Source organism: Xiphophorus maculatus, chromosome 14 (assembly GCF_002775205.1).
Source record: "Xiphophorus maculatus strain JP 163 A chromosome 14, X_maculatus-5.0-male, whole genome shotgun sequence".
Taxonomy (NCBI): Eukaryota; Metazoa; Chordata; class Actinopteri; order Cyprinodontiformes; family Poeciliidae; genus Xiphophorus; species Xiphophorus maculatus.
This window is the reverse complement of record NC_036456.1, coordinates 12,928,877-12,948,625: the sequence shown is the minus strand read 5'-3', so window position 1 is coordinate 12,948,625 and position 19,749 is coordinate 12,928,877. Positions and strand designations below refer to the sequence as shown.

The following is a 19,749-nucleotide window of genomic DNA, read 5'->3' as shown; positions in this document are numbered from 1 at the left end:
CACTAGAATAGAATAATAGTATGGAAATGAAGAGGCCTTTGTGCAGTTATTTACAGCACTTCTATAACCACAGCATCAAATTACAGGTCCACTGGAAAAACGTAATCTCAACACAAATATTCAGAAATGAGCACTACATAGCAGAACACACATGGATGCAAAGACTGTACATAAACTACAAAGTAAATCCTAATCTCTAACCTCAGTGAGCATCCACAGAAACCATACACCAGCTGGAGTGCATACAGAGTAGAAACTTTAGACCCACATACCATGACACAAATGCTATGTACACAAGGAGTCCCAAAAATGTTTTCTGAAATCTCTGGAAAACATTAAAACTTAAGAAGGGAACGAGTGTAAAGAATTGACTTGTACAGGATTCCTACAGTGTGGAAGTTTTGGGGTGAAATGTTTGTTTTTCTAAACCTATTCCACTTAGTAAAGGGTTTACTTTGACTTTTATATCTAATTTGGGGTAATTTTAACCCTTAAGCCCATCATAATTTTGGTTTTTCACTTGCTAGTTGAACAGACTCAAAGGGCCATTTTGCTAGTTTGGTCTCTAAGAAGCTGGAGTCTAAAAAGCCAAAAGCACTAGAGCTATTTAAGGGAATTTTTATATAGATACAAAAATTCAATCTATAAGCTTGTTCTTTGACAAAGCCGAGATTTTATTTCTTTTTTAGGGTTGACCTGAGCTAACTCGGATTCATCTATGCTTTGCTCAGATGGGAAGTCAGTTTCAGCAGTGTTTTGAGGAACAGATTAGAGCTTTGCAGTAAATCTAATCGACGTGGCTTTAATGCAATAACTGCTCTGCATGCCAATAAAATTGGTGCGCAGTTTTGAACACGTGTAGCTTATTGATCCAAGCTTCGTCAGCAGGATGCTGTGACGGAAAAAGTTTATCTTTTGTAAATTGTAATATCGACAGTATCGCAATGTTTCCCTTCAAACACGGCTCAGCTGCTTTCAAATATCAGCTGAATCAAAGTTAAAACTTCCCAAATATCTGACGTTCTAATAAAAATATGGGGAAAAGGATAATAAACATGGAGACTCTTTTTGTTGCTCAATTTTTAGTGCTTTCACCAATTTAAAGAGGCAGTCTTATGCAAAATTTTGAGATTTCTTTTTTAGATTTATATCATGTTATTCCCTCTTCAAAATCATGCGTGGTGTGCTTCTTTAAATCTTTCATGAGAAATCTTTGAATCTCCAGTAGCAACCATCGGGGCGCCGTAGTGCTTGCTCTGACAAAGCGCCGTCTATTTCCAAGCAGCTTCTTCCTGCTTGGAAATAGCCAACCTTCCACCTCATTGAGCTCCCTTCCCCACTCAGCTCCTTCAGACTAGCGGCAGCAGCAAGTAGCAAACTCCCGGTGGAGCTGTGCATCTGCTGAACTCATCATACAAACGACTTGTCAGTGAAAAGCTGGTAAAAATGTTTTCAAAGGCTTGAAAGAGGAATGTTGTGATGGCGGGCGGAAAGCGCGGGAGATTCTTAAAGAGACAGAGGCCCGATTTCAATGCATAAAATTTTGTAGACAAATTTCCTTTAAGTCATTTTTGATATCTAGCATTTTTACAGCTGAGGGAAAGATTATTTGATTGTGCTCTAAAATGAGACCATGTACCAAGAAAATACATAATGCTGCCCCTTTAAAATTGGATGGTAAAGCAAACTAGTTAAGAAACTTACTTTTTTCTGCCATAGAGTATTTCCAAGATCTGTACGAGGAACCCAAATCAGCCTTACTCTAACGTGTTCCCATCTTAAGTGAAAACTATCAAGTTACGTCAACTTCCTACGTCAGTGATGTCTGTTTTCAGTCCCCAACACCCAAATGTCCTACAGGTCTTGGATGTTCACTTGGTTGAACGCAGCGCAAAGCAAATTAATTGTCCATTACCAAGCATTTGCAGAACATGATGTTGAGAAGGTAGCTCAACCATTTATGTCTGATTTGGTCTTTCAGAACTGAAGTTAGACACCACCGTCCTACAGTACCTCCGTTCGCCAAAGTCTTTCTTTATAAAGTGCAGGAATTCCAAAATTTCCCCATCTTTCAATGCTGCGTCTGAGTTCATCAGCACTGAGTGAAATCATCTCACACCGGCAGTCAATGCCTGGTTTTTCTTCATCAGTCAGTCTCTAACTCAAAGGCTTTTGAGTTGTCAGAGCAACGATCAGAACCACGAGTTAGCAAACTGCTGTGGTACCAGCAAACGACGGCTCCAAAAATGTCCATACTGTCACACACTCATCTTAACACTGTGCTTTGGCACCACAAGCTATATCAATATGACTACAGATCTCAAAATATTTCAGAAAATAAAATTTTGGAGTGGGGTCCGTACACAAACTTCACCTTAAATTGTACTCAGTTTTTTTGTTTTTTTTTTTGTTTGGACTCTTCAGTTGATGCTTTCATCCCCCAGGTAGTCCAGCTCCGTGCTGGGCTTGTTCAGCTCCATGTCCATATCCATCATGCTGGCCGCTGAGTGCTGATTAAAGTTGGCTGCAATCTGGTCGAATGTCTTTCCCCGGGTCTCTGGCACCCGAAAGAACGTGAAGATGAGGAAAAAGAGGAGCAGCACTGCGAAAATCAGGAATACGTATGGCCCACAGAGATCCTGGGGAGGTAGATTTAGGAGTTGTTGGTGAATATAGTGGGAAAAAAACATTTGCAAGGCCCCTTATTTTGGAATGCTGGTGGGACTCACCGCAACGTATTGGAAGCCCATGCCGATGATGAAGTTGGCGGTCCAGTTGGAGAAGCCCGCCACAGCCATGGCAGCTGGCCTCGGGCCTTGAGAGAACAGCTCAGCTACAAAGAACCAAGGAATGGGACCTGGACCCACCTCGAAGAAGGCCACAAAGCCAAAGATAGCTAGCATGCTAATGTAGCTCATCCAAGGGATGCTGTCCTGTCAGGTGGAGGAAACAATGCAGTCAGCGGTTTATTGGGCTTGGTGACACTGGTAGATAAAAAACAAGCAACAATTCAACCTGAATGTTAGAGTTACTTACCAGTAAAGCCAGAGCTATGGTCATGATAATGGCAGAAATGCACATTCCTGCCAAACCCAACATATGAAGTGTCCGCCGACCCATCCTCTCCACAAGGAACAGCTGTTTATTTCAGGAAGACAATGAAAAAGTTTAACTTTTATTAATTTCTGAGGAAATATACAAAATTTATTCTGTCATTGCATTATTGATGTGTTGTTTTTATTTTACAAAAAAATTGAGATTTACGAGGTTTAGCTAACATTGCTAGCATGTTTGCAAACTCAACTTCCTAGCTTTTATCAATTAGGAAAAGATAAAAGCTGACCAGAATAGACTGATTTTTAGTTTGACTGAATACTAAAAATCAGTCTAACAACTAGCATTTGGTCTAGTTCATGTCTGAACTAGACCAAATGCTAGTTGAAGTTTAGTATTTTTGCAGTGTGAGCACACTGACACTACCGGGTTAACCACAACACTCTTCAGTGTGGACAGTCTTACAATATAAGAATCAAAGCGAGACAATTTTCTTATCAGGTGTTTAATAAGAAAGTCTGAGGGAGCAGAGATGTGCAAGAAGCTGTGAATGAGGAAACTGTATTTTCTGACAGGTGGAGGGTCTGTACTGTGGGGTAGTATTGCCAGGCTCTTGCTTTGCAGAGCTCAAACTTATTTCTTATACCAGTTTGGTGGACATTTGCCACCACCAATGGTTTAACATGTGAAATATTATATTTCTGCTTTTTTGTAATGACAACTCAGCAGGAAAAATGACTCAACATGAAAACGATTGACCAGCCTCCTCTTATCTTATTTACTCTTTGATAACAGAGTTAAACACGAAAAGAGACACACTTATTGACTTAATGTGGTTCAAAGCAAGGCTGTATAAAGTCTCTCAAATACTTCAAACTAAATTTTACTGTGAGGCTGCCAGCGAGCCAGGACACACACATCTCACCGAGACCACAGTGAAGGCACAGTTTACAACTCCGGCTCCTACTGTGGCATAGACCGGACTCTGGACTCCTGCCTTCATGAAGATACTGGTGGAGTAGTAGAAAATCTGGAGGCGGGATTAAACACGTCTGAGTTACCACTGGGTGAAGTTTTGAGACTTAATTAATGCTCTGCCATCACTGAGTAAAATCAGACTCACTGCATTGACTCCAGAGAGCTGCTGGGAGAGCTGCAGCAGGATGGAGATGACGATGGGCTGGCGGTAAAGAGGGGAGCGGAAGAGCTCTAGGATGGAGACTTTCCTCTCCATCTCCATCCTCCTCTTCTCCTCCTTCATCTCTGCTAGCATGTCACCCACCTCCTGCCGGCCTGTTAACCTCCTCAAACCTGCTCAGAAGACAAATGGGAGGAGTTCAGACAATCGAGTGGCAAAGAGGCGTTTCAAGAACAAATTGTGGGACTCACCTCTCTTGGCGTGGTGCTCCTGACTCCGAATGATGTAGAGGAAGCGAGGGCTCTCGGGGCAGAAGGGCAGCAGACCCATCTGCAGTACAGTCGGTACCACGGTCAGGCCCAGCAGAACGGGCCAAAGGTCCTCACTGCCCAGCAACATCTCCAGACCCAGGATCTTATTAAATAGAACAAGAATGGCACCATTAGTGATGCCTGTACAATCTAAAACACACATCTACTTTGAACTTGTTGATCTAAAAGCAATGTGGGAAAAATAGGAGGAAGAGAGTCACTGTGTTGGAAAGAGACATTTACTACAGCAATACAAGACTGTCCACTATTACCTAGAGAATAAAGTTAAACCAAACTGATCTCAAACTAAACAAATCTTTAATTTGAGTAAATTAGAGACAGAGTAAAATCAAATAAAAAAAAACTTGTAAATTCTCATTCATTCCTATATTTCTAACTATACTTTTTTTCCTGGTAATTTATGGGTTTGTTTGTTGCCTTGGTGTTAAAAGTAAGGCACAAATAGACCAATATCTCTGAACTACTATTCAAATTGGAAAGACTAGAGAACCCGCCTTAAAGTATGGCACATATACAGTATGTGTTGGCCTACAACATAAAAGTCTTGAAACTGTGGTGAAAATTCAAAAAATTAAAACATTTATTTTCAAAACACAAAAAAGAAGGAACCAGAGCAGGAGATCAGTATGAGTCCCAGTTTAGCGTGAGGACCAGTCTGAGTTTTCATGGATAACAAGTAATTTTAGTGAACCTCCTTAGGCTCATTTACATTTAAAAAATATAATTGATTGCTCAATGCATCTAATGGAGCAGAACGATCCTGCCAAATGAAAAGACAGAAAGCCTTTTTGACTTTGACATCAGAGAGAGTGAATGCCTGATGGAAAGCTAAATGGTCATTGAAATGGTAGCCAGATTTATGCACAGGATCCAACTACTTGTGAATAAATGCGCCAAACTTTCTATCAGTTGTTGGTTTGAGTTTCAACGCAGTTTTCAATATTTCTTCTGCACCACATGTTATGTTTTGTCTCTTGCTCCTGTTTCTTCCTGAAAGCTTGCACAGAGAGGAGGCGAGAGTCGTAAACCCAGAACTTTAAAGCTCAAAGATGGAAAAACTGCAGCAAAGAGTTGCATCTTTGTAAAGTTTGACAATGCTTTCATTCACATCTTTCCCCAGGGGGCCAGTAACACGCAGTCACACCTGAGCTATAAGAATCCCAGTGACTATGGCCAGCTGGTGCAACGTGCCGAGTGCACCTCGGAGACTGGTGGGAGCTATCTCCCCCACATACATGGGCGTCAAACCAGATGCAAGTCCTGCGCAAAGAGGAAGAGATGAAAAGAAAGGCAGAAGGTTGGCATTTCAAAAAGGAGCGACAAATTAAACCAGAGCAAGCTGGAGAACTCGAGGGGTTTTTTAAAATGCTGTTTGCATGAATGAAAACAAAGAAAGGAAAGATAGAAACAGAACTTTATCTTACCACAGTAGGCCCCAATGATGAAGCGTCCCAGAATCATCATTTCAAAGGAGCGACAGACCTTAGACATTCCCATCAGACTCCCAGCAGCGAAGGCGAACAAATTGTTGGCGAGCATCGCTTTCCTCCTGTAAGAAACATAAAAACCTGACATCATGGTGTCCAGAACGCAGTTTGATCCCATCCGAGACGACTGACGGGTCACATGAGCAGGTAAAGGAGACGGGTGTTTGATTCAGTCCGGTAATACTGGAACGGGTTCTGCTTTGTTCCCAGAACTGTGAACATGACACCAGATTAAATTTGGCCTCTAGAGGGCAGTGTCCCACAAAAACAGAGTCTCGGAGCCGTAAATCTGTATTTGTGATGCGATCTGCTAAAGGGACAATGTAAATATATGTGAATACTTATTTCTAACAAATAAAAAATTCACAGAAAATGTTAATCATCATAATTTATTGACTGCTCAGTATGATTTTTAGTCATCAACAGGAAGAATAGATTACTGTGAGAATGAAAATCCCCTAGAATAGTTAAAATGATACAATTTTAATAAGAACTTTACTTTTAAATGTTCAGTCATGTTCCTTAATGGCTGATACACCGAAAAGAAGAGATACATTTGCTTATTCAAAAAGTTTATTACATTAATTTATTATTTTTGATGCAATCAGTTTGGCTTCCTAGACAGATATTTTTTAAATATATCAGTAAGTGCTAATTTATCAACTGAATTTCATTTTTGCTTTAATATATTCTGATTAAATTGAACTTCATGTTATTTGACAAGATGTCAGGATTTTACTGGATAAAATTGAGTACATCTGAATTACATCTAAGCTGACACGGACGCTGTATGTTTCACTATAAATGCCATATTTACAGTGGCGCAAAAGGTGGCTATGCAGTGTATGCAACGCATAGGGGCGCTGCACTAGAAGGGGCGCAAAAACGATGTGGGGAATTTTTTTTATATAGTCAGCATTTTATGTACTTAACAGCTGTTTGTGTATGAAATGATCAATAACAGAGGAACAGCACTGATTAGGCGCCCCCCTCCCATACAGGCAGCTTGGGCAGCGGCTGAGGCGCGTTTTGTTTTCTTTTAAATTTGTAGTAATGCCTCGACAACAGGGAGCTAAAGTTTTTAAAAATAAAACTTTTAGACAATCTTCTAATTTATTTAAACCCCTCCACATGCTGGCTTGCACGCCGAACCTCCCGGCAACTTGCAGGTGTTGGGGCGCAGAAAAAACTCCGGGGCCCAAAACAGAAAACGGAAGAGGGGGAAGGATAAAGATGTTGGAGAGACGAAGAAAAGCTTTTCAAAGTGGTTGAAAGACAGCAGGTAAGAAATGTCAGTGTATCAGCAAGAGAGTTGTACATATTCAGGTTAGCTTAAGCTAGGCTACAATGATGATGTTCGCATCCACCTCAAAAATATGTAGTTGCGGCCCTGGCTGCAGCAAACACAGTTTGACTCTGATAATGTGTCGGATGAATGAGGATGTGACGTCAGCGCAGCAGGTGCAAAGAGCCCATTGGTACATTGATCTTGTAGCCAGAGAAACTGTAATCTGTTTTGGATTCTTTAAAGTGGACTGCAAACATTTGTTTTTGTTTTATATTGGCAATAAAAATAAAGGTTTTAGGAGCAGAGCTAATGGTGCATTTGAAATCCATGAAGGCTATGTGTTCCTCTGTTTGATCAATTACTATTTAATAAGAGAGTTAGTTTTAGTTTCACTGAATCAATTAAAAGTAAGTCCTGTAGATTTAATATTTCTCTATCTTAATAAAGTTTTGTTCATTATTAAAAGAATGTTAAGATGTCCAGAATCAGCTGCAGCTTGTTTTTTTTTTTAATCTGCGCAAAGAAAAATTAACATTCTTATCTAATATTTTAATTCTTATAATTCTACATAATTATTACTCAGATTTTTATAAACATCCTTTGGACCATGCAAAGCATTTTAGCTGTTTCTCTATAAGATCTATTTTCTATTTCCAGTTATTACATTTTTCCAAACTGCTATGAGAGCAACTTTGAACACAACGATCATTTTAATTTGATATTTGTTCAAATCATCTTTCCATTCTCTTACTTTGATTCACTTGCTCCTTGCCTTTCTCCTTATTTCTAAATCACCACATATGCCTACTTACCAAACCTACTACTCAGTTTATTAATTCCTGCAAACCATGAGCTAGTAGTTTTCATCATTATTTTTCTTTCTATGAAACTTTAACTGTTTAAAGTTTCCTCATCCTTTTCCTTCTTAAAAAAACTTTCATATTCCCCTTTCTTGTGTTTCACATTCCTGTCTGTTACTTGTTTTCCTTTATGACTTTTGTTCCAGTTTTCAGTTATTTTTTTATTTATTATATTCATCTACTTATTCCTGTATTTATTTATTTAGTTAGTGTTTCATTTAGTCATCTATTTATTTGCCAACACACTGTTATCACAATCTTCTGTTTCCTTAATTTCTTGGCTCTTTCTTTAGTTTTTAATTATATTCTGTAGTTCTAGTTCTATTTTAGTATTTAATTAACCTTTTAACCTGTACTTTACGATCCATTTATTCAGATATTTTCTATTTTATCAGGGTCCTGCCCTTCAACACACTCCCAATATTTTCACTGCTGTTAATCTGTTGATTTACATTTACTGTTGAAATATAAAGCAGTAATTCGTTCAATGGTTGCTATGCCGCCATCTGCTGTGTATTCTCCAGTACTGCAGTTATTTTGCTACCATTCCGGACAATTTAAATGAATTCATTTATAAAAGTAATTAAACGAACACATATTGAAACACTTCTCTCCACTTCCTGCTATTTCTACCCATTTTAAACAATTTAGACCAGTTTGTCAACACCTAGGCTGATCTAAAAACTGGTTTCTTTTTTTATAGTGGGTAACAATTAAAAATACCAATTGTGGTAATCCTTTGTTGGACTCTTACGAGTGGAGGATTCTTGCCTCTGCATCCTCAATTGGTTTGCTCCTTCCAAACCCGCTACTTTAAATGAGATAAAATACCTAAAGGTGTTTATACCTCCAATCACACTTCAGTTACGGAGCGGAAGCGTCTTCACGCAGGACTCCGCCGCCCTGTTTTTTACGGAATGAAACTTTTAAGACGGATTTAAGCGGCTGCTCGCTGGACTCCGCCATCCAATTATCACCACAACAGCATAAAGTTAAAGCCGTTTAGTTTCCGCTGTTAGAGCCCAGGATTCACAGCGTTTCTTACACAGGATTTCTTTTAACGCGAACGCCATCAACTCATTCACGCTTTTCTTTTAAAAGACAATTTACTCTCAGTTGTCTCTCCCCTTCCACGGAGTCCCGTCAAGCGTCAGATTCCAGCTGGTAAACCAAATACCAGTCCCGGAAAAGGATCTAAACTCATTCTGAAGAGTTTAGCCGTGCGCACGGTCCTTCTGGATTCGGTTTCACCCGCTGGATTCCTTCAGTATCTTGGGATCCGGCTTCGAAGGACCAAATTAATGTCAGGTTCATCTACCTAAGCATTCTCAAACTGAAAAAGAAGAGAGAGACAAGTGAGTTTTAGATTTACTAGCAAGGAGAACGGACAGCAGCGTGCTTTAGTTACAATCTACCCGCTCTAAAACAGCTCCTCCCAGAGACTTTCTTTTTATTTCCTTAGGGCGGTCCTAGTTACAGAGCCTATTCAGGGGTCTCAAACTCCAGTTCTCGAGGGCCGCAGTCCTGCAACTTTTAGATGTGCCTCTGCTGCACCTCACCTGAACAGAATAATTAGGTCATTAAGGCTCTGGAGAACTGATCTACACAAGGAGGAGGTCATTAAGTCATTTCAATCCAGTGTTTTGTACCTGTGGCACATCTAAAAACTGCAGGACTGCGGCCCTCGAGGCCTGGAGTTTGAGACCCCTGGATTTGGTTATCTTGAGTTAATCACATAGCAGCTGCTTCTTCTGTTCTCTTGAGTCACAGGTGTGTTGCACCTGCAAGCTGCTGGAATGTAGAATGCAAAATTCAGAGTTCTTGTTTATTTCCTTCTGTATAAACGATGCAGGAACTGATGAACCAACAGAACAAGGAGTTGTCTTGTGCATCCATGTCTCATGTACAGTTCCTCTGTTTCTGGTTCATAAACTTCGACCCTTAATCATCCGTCAGTCATCACTCTTGCTGCAGACCATCTGGTGTCAGCTTCCAGTTTGACCCGTTTAGATGTCTTCCTGCAAGCATCTCTCACTAGGCACAAATTCCAAAAGCAAACAAGAGTATTTATATTTGTAATTAATTTAAACGCATCACTATCCCACAAACATCCTGTTTCCAACAACCCAAAATATCATTTACTGTTAAAAAAAAGCCCAGGGTGGCACCCAATACGCCACCGTTGAATCGTACAAATGCATAAAAATTCTCCCTACTTTCTGACATACTGAAAGTTCCTCTTCCTGGATATTTTCCCTGACTGGTTCTTCCCTTTGCTGGACATCGTTGCTTTTTTCTGCCAGCCTGGATCTGATCCTGTCATTTTTAATCTTCAGAGATACAATCTGTTTATTTAACTCTTCATTTTCTGTCTCTAGCCACTCGAGTTTTTCTGTTTTTGCTCTTAATTTGTCTGCTGCAATGTTTCTCTGTTTTTTCCGGTCCTCTTCCAGTTTAAGTGTTATTCTTAATTTGGCTTCATTATCACATCTTAGCTGGTGTATAGTTGCATTTTCTTCCTCCAGGTCCAGATTAATTTTTCTGATTTGTTTTTTGTAATGTGCATTTGAATTTACAAGTAAGCTATTTTCCTTATGCCAGTCGTGTGTCTTGTCCGTTCTGTTTAGTCGCTCCAGTTTAATCTTCAGACTTTCTACGGTTTTCTGAAGCTCTTGGTTCTCCTCCTGCAGCTTGCTGCGGTTCTTCTGTAAATTGTTAATTTTTGCCAACAAAAAATGTTCTTCTTCCATCTTTGCTCTCTAGTTCAAACTGCAAATGAATTTCTCTGTGGAATCTGGGAATACAAAGGCAGCCGCCAGTGATGTCATAGACAGGATGAGTGACATCACTGTGACATCAAAGCCACAAGAAGTCTGTTGGGTGTGGGGGAGGGGGGATGTTTTTTTTAAAAACTTTATTCACAGACACACTGTACAATGAGAGAGACGAAGAAAAGCTTTTCAAAGTGGTTGAAAGACAGAAGGTAAGAAATGTCCGTGTATCAACAAGAGAGTTGTAAATATTCAGGTTAGCTTAAGCTAGCCTACAATGATGATGTTCGCATCCACCTCAAAAATATGTAGTTGCGGCCCTGCATATATATATATATATATATCTATATCTATATATATATATATAGATATATATATCTATTTATATAGATCTATCTATCTATCTATCTATCTATCTATCTATCTATCTATCTATCTATCTATCTATCTATCTATCTATCTATCTATCTATCTATCTATCTATCTATCTATCTATCTATCTATCTATCTATCTATCTATCTATCTATCTATCTATCTATCTATCTATCTATCTATCTATCTATCTATCTATCTATCTATCTATCTATCTATCTATCTATCTATCTATCTATCTATCTATCTATCTATCATCTATATATATATATATATATATATATATATATATTTTTTTTTAGATAATATTTTTATTGGTCTGTGGTTTTTAGATTAACTGAGTTGATTAAATTGCATTGCTAAGGCTTATTTTAGATCAGTGTCAATTAAGTGACTTTGAGTGATTTGTTTCTTATTCAATCTGAAATATTGACATGAAATTTAAAGTCATTGTTAGCTACAACATCAGGGAGACAGCAGACAATTTTAAGAGAACTGTGACTTTCTAAACCAGACGTACCCACTGGTGGGAGGGTAAATTAAACAAAAACCATAGAGAAACTTGCTTACTATTGATATTTTTCTAGAATTTATACATATTATATACCGTAAATAATATAAAGTTTATGTGCTCCAATTATTTAGCCGTGTTCATCCATCCATCCATCCATCCATCCATCCATCCATCCATCCATCCATCCATCCATCCATCCATCCATCTTCATCCCTGATGATGGGACTCATCCTATCTCTAAGGCTGACCTGAGTGACTATGCCGTAACCACGGTAACAAACATTTACTACTATCAATGTGTGGCCTAAATCTCTGTTAACAAAAACACAAACTAAACATAATCAGATCTGTAACCTGTTGTATTATTTTAGCAGCAGTGGGAAACGTCGCCACCTTTCTGTTTCAGATAAAAGCAGTCAGATGAAGAGCGGTGAGGAAGGACATGTTGGTTTTAACATGAGAAACCCAGACTCTCATGTTGGTAGCCCATGACAGAAGAAGCTCATTTCAGCTGCTGAGATTTTCTTATTTCTGCCATGAACAAACTTTGCAGGATTTGATTTTTTCATGACGTCATTCCATCGTCAAGCAGCCGAGTGTGGATGTTTTAGAAGAGTACAGCAAAACTACTTTTAATTACTCCATCTTACAGGAAGAAAAAGTATAAATCTTCTCTCCTCCCTGAATTTTACATTCTGACTTGTTGTTAAAAACATAATCTGTGGTCCAATGAGAGTTGATCTGCGTCTGCTCTTTGACCTCAGAGGTCACAGCAGCTTTACCACCAACACCAGAGGCAGCTGTGTTTCGAGGAAGACATGCTGAGACTCCCGCCTGCTGCCTGACCCTGGACTCCCAGCTCTGTCATGCCCACCCCCTGATTCACCCATCGTGGTTTAGGTTACAGAGGGAAACTCGGACGGCACACATCGTGGACAGAGCTTCAGCTGAATCCCACCAGGAGAAAAACAATGCAGCGCAGTATGTATAGTGTATAGCTACAGATAATGTCAGTTAACATTAATTGACACTCTTGTGTGTAAAAATCCTTAAATAGCGCCACATGTTTTAAATGCAGGATAAATCAGGAACTTAAACTCCATGTTGTCTTTCAAAGGGCAGCGTTTGTGTTTTCCAGGGACATAGTGGCATTTTATAGCATAATCTAGTAACTATGCTAGCTTCAATTGTTATAAAAATGCTATATATATCAAATATGACTTAAAATACATTTTATTTCCTAATTTAGTGCCTTGAAATTGGGCCTCTGTGCTTAAAGAAACTCTTGCTGTTTCTGACACACCGCCTTCAGGAAGTCATCATAACATGGCTCCTCCCCCTTTAACAACGTTTTTTGTTAGTAAGTAGTAGCACAGTTCCACCTGGTGTTTGCTAACTGCTGCTGGCTAGTCTGAAGGAGGAGATCTGTTCTGTGAGGAAGAAGATTGGCTCAGAAACTGAGACTCTGAGGAGGAGGAGCTGTGCTTTGAAGGCGGGGCTAGGTCCACCCAGGCGTTTTGGACAGCTGGATAGTTTCCACAGGAGATTGAAGGACTTTCCAAATATGCATGAAAGAATCAAAGCAACACTTCATGTATGTTTTTGATGAAGCTCGAAAAGGTCAATTTTACATAACACTGCCCCTTTAATGGTAAGAAAAGATCCCTCACTTTGCTTGAAAACCAACCGTCTTCCAGTCTAGAAAATGACGTCACACCTAAAACATAAACCCAATTAAGAAGTTTCTGCTGCCTCCCAACTTGCCGTATTTCTAAATCTTGGAGTCGTGAACCATTCAGGGAGGAGAACATGTCCACTTCCTGTGTCTTGTGTTTTCGTACCTGCCCAGCCACTCTGAGATGAAGCCCACGCAGAAGGAGGAGAGCATGCCCCCGATGGAGAAGATGGCCACAGACAGCGACCAGAGGGAGGTGAGGGTCCCTGAGGGGATTGGTTCTCCGTACCGATGAATCCACGTCGCGTTGTAGTCGCCCTCAATGATCTGCAGAGGACGTTCAGAAATAACATTAATACACTGAGAGATCTTTGTTCTTTGGATAATTATTTTTTCTAAATGACCCAGTGAAGACAAACCATCAAACCACTTCAGGTTCCTGCAGGCGTTTGGATCAATAAACTTTGTCACAGACCACAAACCAGGGTATAATCTGCTCTGACAAGGTTCCCAAGGATTTTGGAAGAAAGTTTTTCCAATTTACTCAACAACAGGCATTAGATGCGTTTCAATAACTGGAGTTTTTGTCACCTAAAAGCTTAATTTTAGTCTCACCTATCTAAAGTTCGACACAGACTGGATTCAATCTGCTGGGTTTTCTCAGATAGAAACTTTAAAAAAAATACTTTGAATCATTACTTGAGCTTGCTGCACTATTTGATAACCAGGATCAACTGGAGTGATTGTGTGATCGAATTAAAATGATTTTTTTGTAAAAGTTCTTCAAGATGACATTTGTTGTGAGTGGAGCTATAAAAATAAAACTGAGTTGAATTTATTGAATTTTTGCTCCAGTTAAAGTCCCAGTAGATTTTGACAAACACCACCTTTATGTTTATGTTTGTGATGGTAGGAGGAAAAAAACAACAACCTTATGACGTGTAAAAAACATCTAAAATGTGTTAGATGCTCCAGACAACTGAACTGTTTACGGACCGCAACTGCAACTTAGTGGAAGCACTTAACAAAAATTTCACAATTCAGGTAATGATCAGAAATTATTCTTGGTAAAATTTTCAGTAAGCATTGCCAAAGCCCCAAATGTGGTGGAAAAATCAGCATTTGGTGTGTAGAGAATATAATTTAGAGATTATATTTATTTTTTTAAAAATTACAGACATTTTATCTCATCATAGAATAAACTGAAATGGAATTGTATTTTTATATATATGTATCCAAAACCATTTCCTGTATTTCCATACTTTCAACACTGTTATCCTTCCACACGATTCTTGATCTATTTACTTTATTTTATTTGGATGAACTCAGAAAACCTTCCTGGTGAACTTCTCTCCTTTCTGTTTCCTAAATACGGGCAATATTGTGGCTCCAAACACGCCACCTTGTAAGATTGGTAAGTACAGAGAGAGCCTGTGAAAAGTTGCAGGATAAGCAGAAAAGCACAGCGGCATCACGGCGGCAACAAAACCTCCTGGAAAGTTGACGTTTCGAGATGACGGGGCTGGCTTGCCAACCAAAACGTGACGTCTGCTGCTATGAAACTACATCTGTTCAGTTCGTTAATTGAGAAACGAAGAGCTCATGACGTTCTCATGTTTCGTACAAACGTGTTAAAGTTTCCAATCGAAGCAGTTTTCTAGCAGCCAAAACGTGTTTGAACAAGTGTTGGTGGGCGGAGAACATCTGTGAACATCAAGTCTTGTCATAGATTAACTGGAAAACATATGTTTTAACTGGCCTAGTTAAAACATAACTGGCTCATGTTTTAACTAGGCCATTCTAACACATGAATGGGATTTGATCTAAACATCCTGCTGTGTCTCTGGCTGTATATTTAGGATTGTTTTGGGGGATTTTTGAAGCCTTTAATTGTCTATAGGTTTCAGAAAGTTTTATATACTTCTTAACTCTGTTGATTGTGGTTCTAATTCTTGCTTGGGCCACTTCAATGTGAAACATGAGGGATTATAAACTCACGTTAAAATAACTCCAAACAACCACCTGCTGGTAGATATAATCTATTAATAATCTATTAAAGACACACCGTCGCATTTATCACTTTAATTATCTTTTGTCAATGTGTTATGAAACATCCCCGAGGAACTGAGTGCACTGCAGATAATTCATACCCAAAGTAAACAGTAGTGACTAATTACATTTACCTGAGTAACATTTTGGAAAAAATCCGCTTTTACTTTTAACTTTTACTTGAGTAATATTGTTATGAAGTATTGCTATACTTGTACTTGAGTGAAATTTCTGGATACTATGCCCATGGTAACTTTACTGCTTTTATACTTTGTCTGACTTAGTTCAGATTTATGTTGTACAACATTTTGTGACTTTTTGTCTATAAAAACGCTTTATAAATAAACGTTACTCAGTAGATGTTATGATCAGTTACTCAATATTTACAGAGCATTTTTTTTTAACTTATTGACTTATTATTTGGCTACTTTTTACTTTTGCTGGAGCAAAATTGAGTTGAAATGGTCCTACCCTTACTTAGTTAAATGTTTGGTTACTCAAACACCTCTGGTCAGTAGGATTTATTCTTTTTACCTTCTGTGGTGCATTGATGACTCCAATGTTGTAGCCGAACGTCAGCGATCCCAGAACAGCAGTGAAGACTGATAGAGCGAGGGTTCCCGTCACCGTCTACAGGGCAAACAAATAAATAAAAAAAGACACAAAAAAGACATTCATCTAACCACACTATCATTATCAGTTGTAGAAATTAGACGTCCCACTTAATTTCATTCCTTACAAAAAATGAAAATGGACAAACGCATAAAAAGTTAGTCTAATATTTTAAGTTAACGTTTCACTGCATAATTACTAGTGAGACACAATGTCGACGACTCAACAACGATCAGATCAGATTGCTCCATTGAACAAACACTGAGAGCTTCTCCTAGCTTCTACCGTCAGTATCATAACGGCAAAGTTTTGTTGTCAGTGCAAATTATTTTTGGCACAAGTACTGCTAGCAGTGTTAGAAGCAAAAACACAGCCTTGTCTTACCCTGAAGTCCACATGCTTTGTGTGTTTATAATTCTAATTGTAAATATATTTGTAATCCACTGGATGAACCAATAAAGCAGGGCTTGATTGATTAATGTAGTTTTCCATACATATCACTGCCATCCTATGTTAAAGTCCATTAAACTGTACAATCTTATACTATTGAGGTTTCATAGAAAAAATTGCAACTTTTACCAGAGTGCACCACTTGGTGTTATCGTCTGCTGCCCAGCCTCTGCTTCTGTGCACATTACACAGTTTATGTGTGTGAATAGAGTCCAACAGAAACTGAGACCAAATGCTTTCTTCTTCTTTATCAAGCATCGGTCTTGAAGCATGCCGCATTATGTGCATGTTTGCAGGAAAAGGAGTTTAGCTCTTAACCTGCACAGCTGCTTCATTCTCTGTTATTCAACCTCCTTGTTGAGGAGCAGTTTTTGCAGAAATGGAGCAAAATAAATAGATGAGTTAAAAATAACAGAGACTTTCCCCAGATTGCATTTCTTATCCAGCGGCTGCATTGTGTGTTCCCCAGCGTTTGAGTGTGCGCATGTAGGGAGTCGAGTAGGCCTGTCACAATAATCAATAAATCAATTAATCGCATGATAAATTAAAACAATCATTTCTATAGGCATGATTTATCGATTATCTCTTTTTTCTGTCTTTCTACCAAAATCTGGAGGATAAAACTCTTCAGTTAGGCGATTTGGTCTCAACCAGCCCTTATTTTGAAGGATACTTTTGTTTACCAAGACTTCAAAATGTATTTTATTAGTTGTTTTATTATTTTATTTTGGATATTTAACATGTCTCCCAGTTCCAGTGTTAAATGTTCTTTAGAATTTCAAGTTTACTGATCTTTGAGAACGTGTCCTTGCAATTTTATTTTGCCATTACCACCACATTACTTAAAAATGGTCTCAAAGCAACAATATTATCGTTTATCGCAATTACGTCTGTCACAATTTATCGTCCAGAAAAATCTATCGTTAGAGGCCTAGAGTCGAGATGAAGAAAAAAACAAAACACTTTTACCAAACCGCGGCCTGCACAGAGCTAAATAAGAGTAACCGATGTAACTTTGGATAATGCAGCAGCTCAGTTGGTAGATTTTCACATAAGTGGCTCACAGGTTCTGATCAGCCAAACAAACCCGGCGCACCAACTGATCATTACGATAGAACCGTATTCTGTCTGTTCGTTATGTGGCAGTGCGTCGAGGTGACATCTGAGCTTTAATTAAACAGTTAGGATTAGTTTCAACCCTTAGCTAACGTTAACTATAAATAAGCTTGATCCTGACCAGAGACAATCCCTCCAGTGTGGCCCACGAGTATACTGGCCACGCGCCTGAACTTTCACTACCCTCCGGTTTCCCGTCAGGCCCCGGGCACCTGTCTGAGCGGTGACAGATGAGATGACCTTGGGGACTCGAGGTCCGCAACCCACGGAGAGAGTTTAACCGACACACAAAGATTTAAGATGTCTGACACTGAAACGGCGCCTTCACAGCAATCTTTCGTGCATTTTGCGTCGTCTTCTCCGAAACTCTGAGAAGACGGTGTTGGTTAAACAGAGAACTCTGGAGCCATGACGGAACAGCACGACCCCATAAAAAAAATGGTAACATTTTGATCTGGTGTGAAAGAAAGAGTGCAAAACAGCCACTGGTGACACTTCGGCAACCATTTGCATCTCACTGTATTCTTGCACGACAGGAAACATCAGAACATTGATGAAGCGGTGATGCCAGGTTTCATTTACAGATTCAATCATCTATTTTTCTTGCACTCTGTTCTCCTAATCATTTACCAAAGAGTCAGATTCAGCCTGAGCGAGTTGACCTTGCTGTGTTGAGTCTCTAAATGAGCGCTGTTTAGCATTTAGAGACCAAAACAGAAGAATGTGCGTTTGTGAACGTGTGTGAGTGGAAAATCACCGCAAGCACCACTAAGTGCCTTGTAGTTCATTAAGTAGCAGTGGCCAGAATAGAACCAGTGCAATGTCAGAATACTAATCATATTAATAATTATTGTTATATAATAATGATATTAAAGTGCCTCTGATCTGCTGGTCAACCAACTGCCTGCTGGTCCTATAAATAATTCCTATAAAAACTTTCCCTAAGACTTAGTCTTTTTATAGGAGCTGATGCTTCGGAGAACATTACACTTGACTTCTGTTGGTTGGTTTATGACCCAAAATTGCTCCAGAACTACTTCCTCCCCAAATTTATACTCTGATTTTTTTTTTTTAAAAAGATTAGCTGTGATCTATAAACTCAGATGTTTGACTTTTCAAGGTCAGATATTTTCTTTTAAAGACAGAAAAGTCTTTCAGAACAGACTGAGTATTCAAAGTCGCCATCAAAGTGAAGTAAAGACAAATATTGGATGAGACATTTTTAAATATTATGCAGTATCGACTTATTTTCACTTTTTAGTCGACGAAACTCGAACAGTAAGATATCTCAGAGTGAATTTTATTGGGCCACATCCGAAATACACGTGCGTAAAATGTTCCAGTTGAAATGCGCACTCGCCGGGTTAAAAATAAACACTTTCCCTGTAGGACACTCATAATTTTGTCGCTTAAAAGCAAGAAGAGCGAGAAGAATAAAGCTTACCTCCCCTCCGAGCTGTTGAAACCCGGCCGGCATGACTTTGACAGCTTTAGGCACTCGGTTGCAGATGGTGACAGACGCGTCTGGTGCCAAATGGAGACGAGCTCCGACTCAAACCCGCGCAATCAGCAGCGAAAACAAAAATAAACGGAGCAAATATATTCAATCCAAAGGAGAAAACCCCAATAGGGTAGAAATCTGCTGCGCCCCGGAGCGCAGGTTGTCCTGTCGTCCAAACAAACTTTGTGTTGTCCGTCCAGCTCGGATAGAGTGACCGCCGTGCGCAAACGGGCATTCTGTTTCGTAAACGCAGGAAGGGGGCGGGGGGGAGGTTCCCGAGGTTGGGAGGGGGGAGAAAGGGTCGAGGGAGAGGGGGCGCTGCTCTAAAGAGGTCGAGCTGGAAGCTGTCTTGACCTTAACTGTCATTGGCTGGAGGGGAGACCCAGAGCCGGCCCAAGGTTACATGAGGTCCTGAGCAGAATCTCAGTGGGGGGCCACTTCCAGGTGAATTGTTCTTTAGCAAAACTCTGCTGCCTTCACAGGACAGGAAAATTTATTCTGAGGAATAATTAATCGGTTTAAGGAGTCC

General features: G+C 39.5%; 1 protein-coding gene across 1 annotated transcript; it reads right to left on the bottom strand.

Annotated features, from left to right (window-relative positions):
* Nucleotides 1-33: 33 nt before the first annotated feature.
* Nucleotides 34-19,443, bottom strand: slc2a4 (solute carrier family 2 member 4). The gene is made up of 11 exons (XM_023346488.1): nt 19,164-19,443; nt 16,076-16,171; nt 13,659-13,819; nt 5,949-6,073; nt 5,669-5,784; nt 4,444-4,606; nt 4,178-4,365; nt 3,980-4,084; nt 3,037-3,138; nt 2,730-2,933; nt 34-2,639 (listed from the first exon to the last, which is right to left on the bottom strand). Exons 1-11 carry the CDS (start codon nt 19,194-19,196, stop codon nt 2,421-2,423), a joined length of 1,512 nt encoding a protein of 503 aa, XP_023202256.1. The 5' UTR covers nt 19,197-19,443; the 3' UTR covers nt 34-2,420.
* Nucleotides 19,444-19,749: the final 306 nt, after the last annotated feature.

Bases quoted from the DNA above. Each gene is read 5' to 3' on its own strand.
- slc2a4 (XM_023346488.1), bottom strand. From the start codon at position 19,196: ATGCCGGCCGGGTTTCAACAGCTCGGAGGGGAG. The intron at 16,172-19,163 runs GTAAGCTTTATT...TTTGCCCTGTAG, and splicing joins TTCAACAGCTCGGAGGGGAG to ACGGTGACGGGAACCCTCGC. The intron at 4,366-4,443 runs GTGAGTCCCACA...TCTTCTGAGCAG, and splicing joins GGAGCACCACGCCAAGAGAG to GTTTGAGGAGGTTAACAGGC.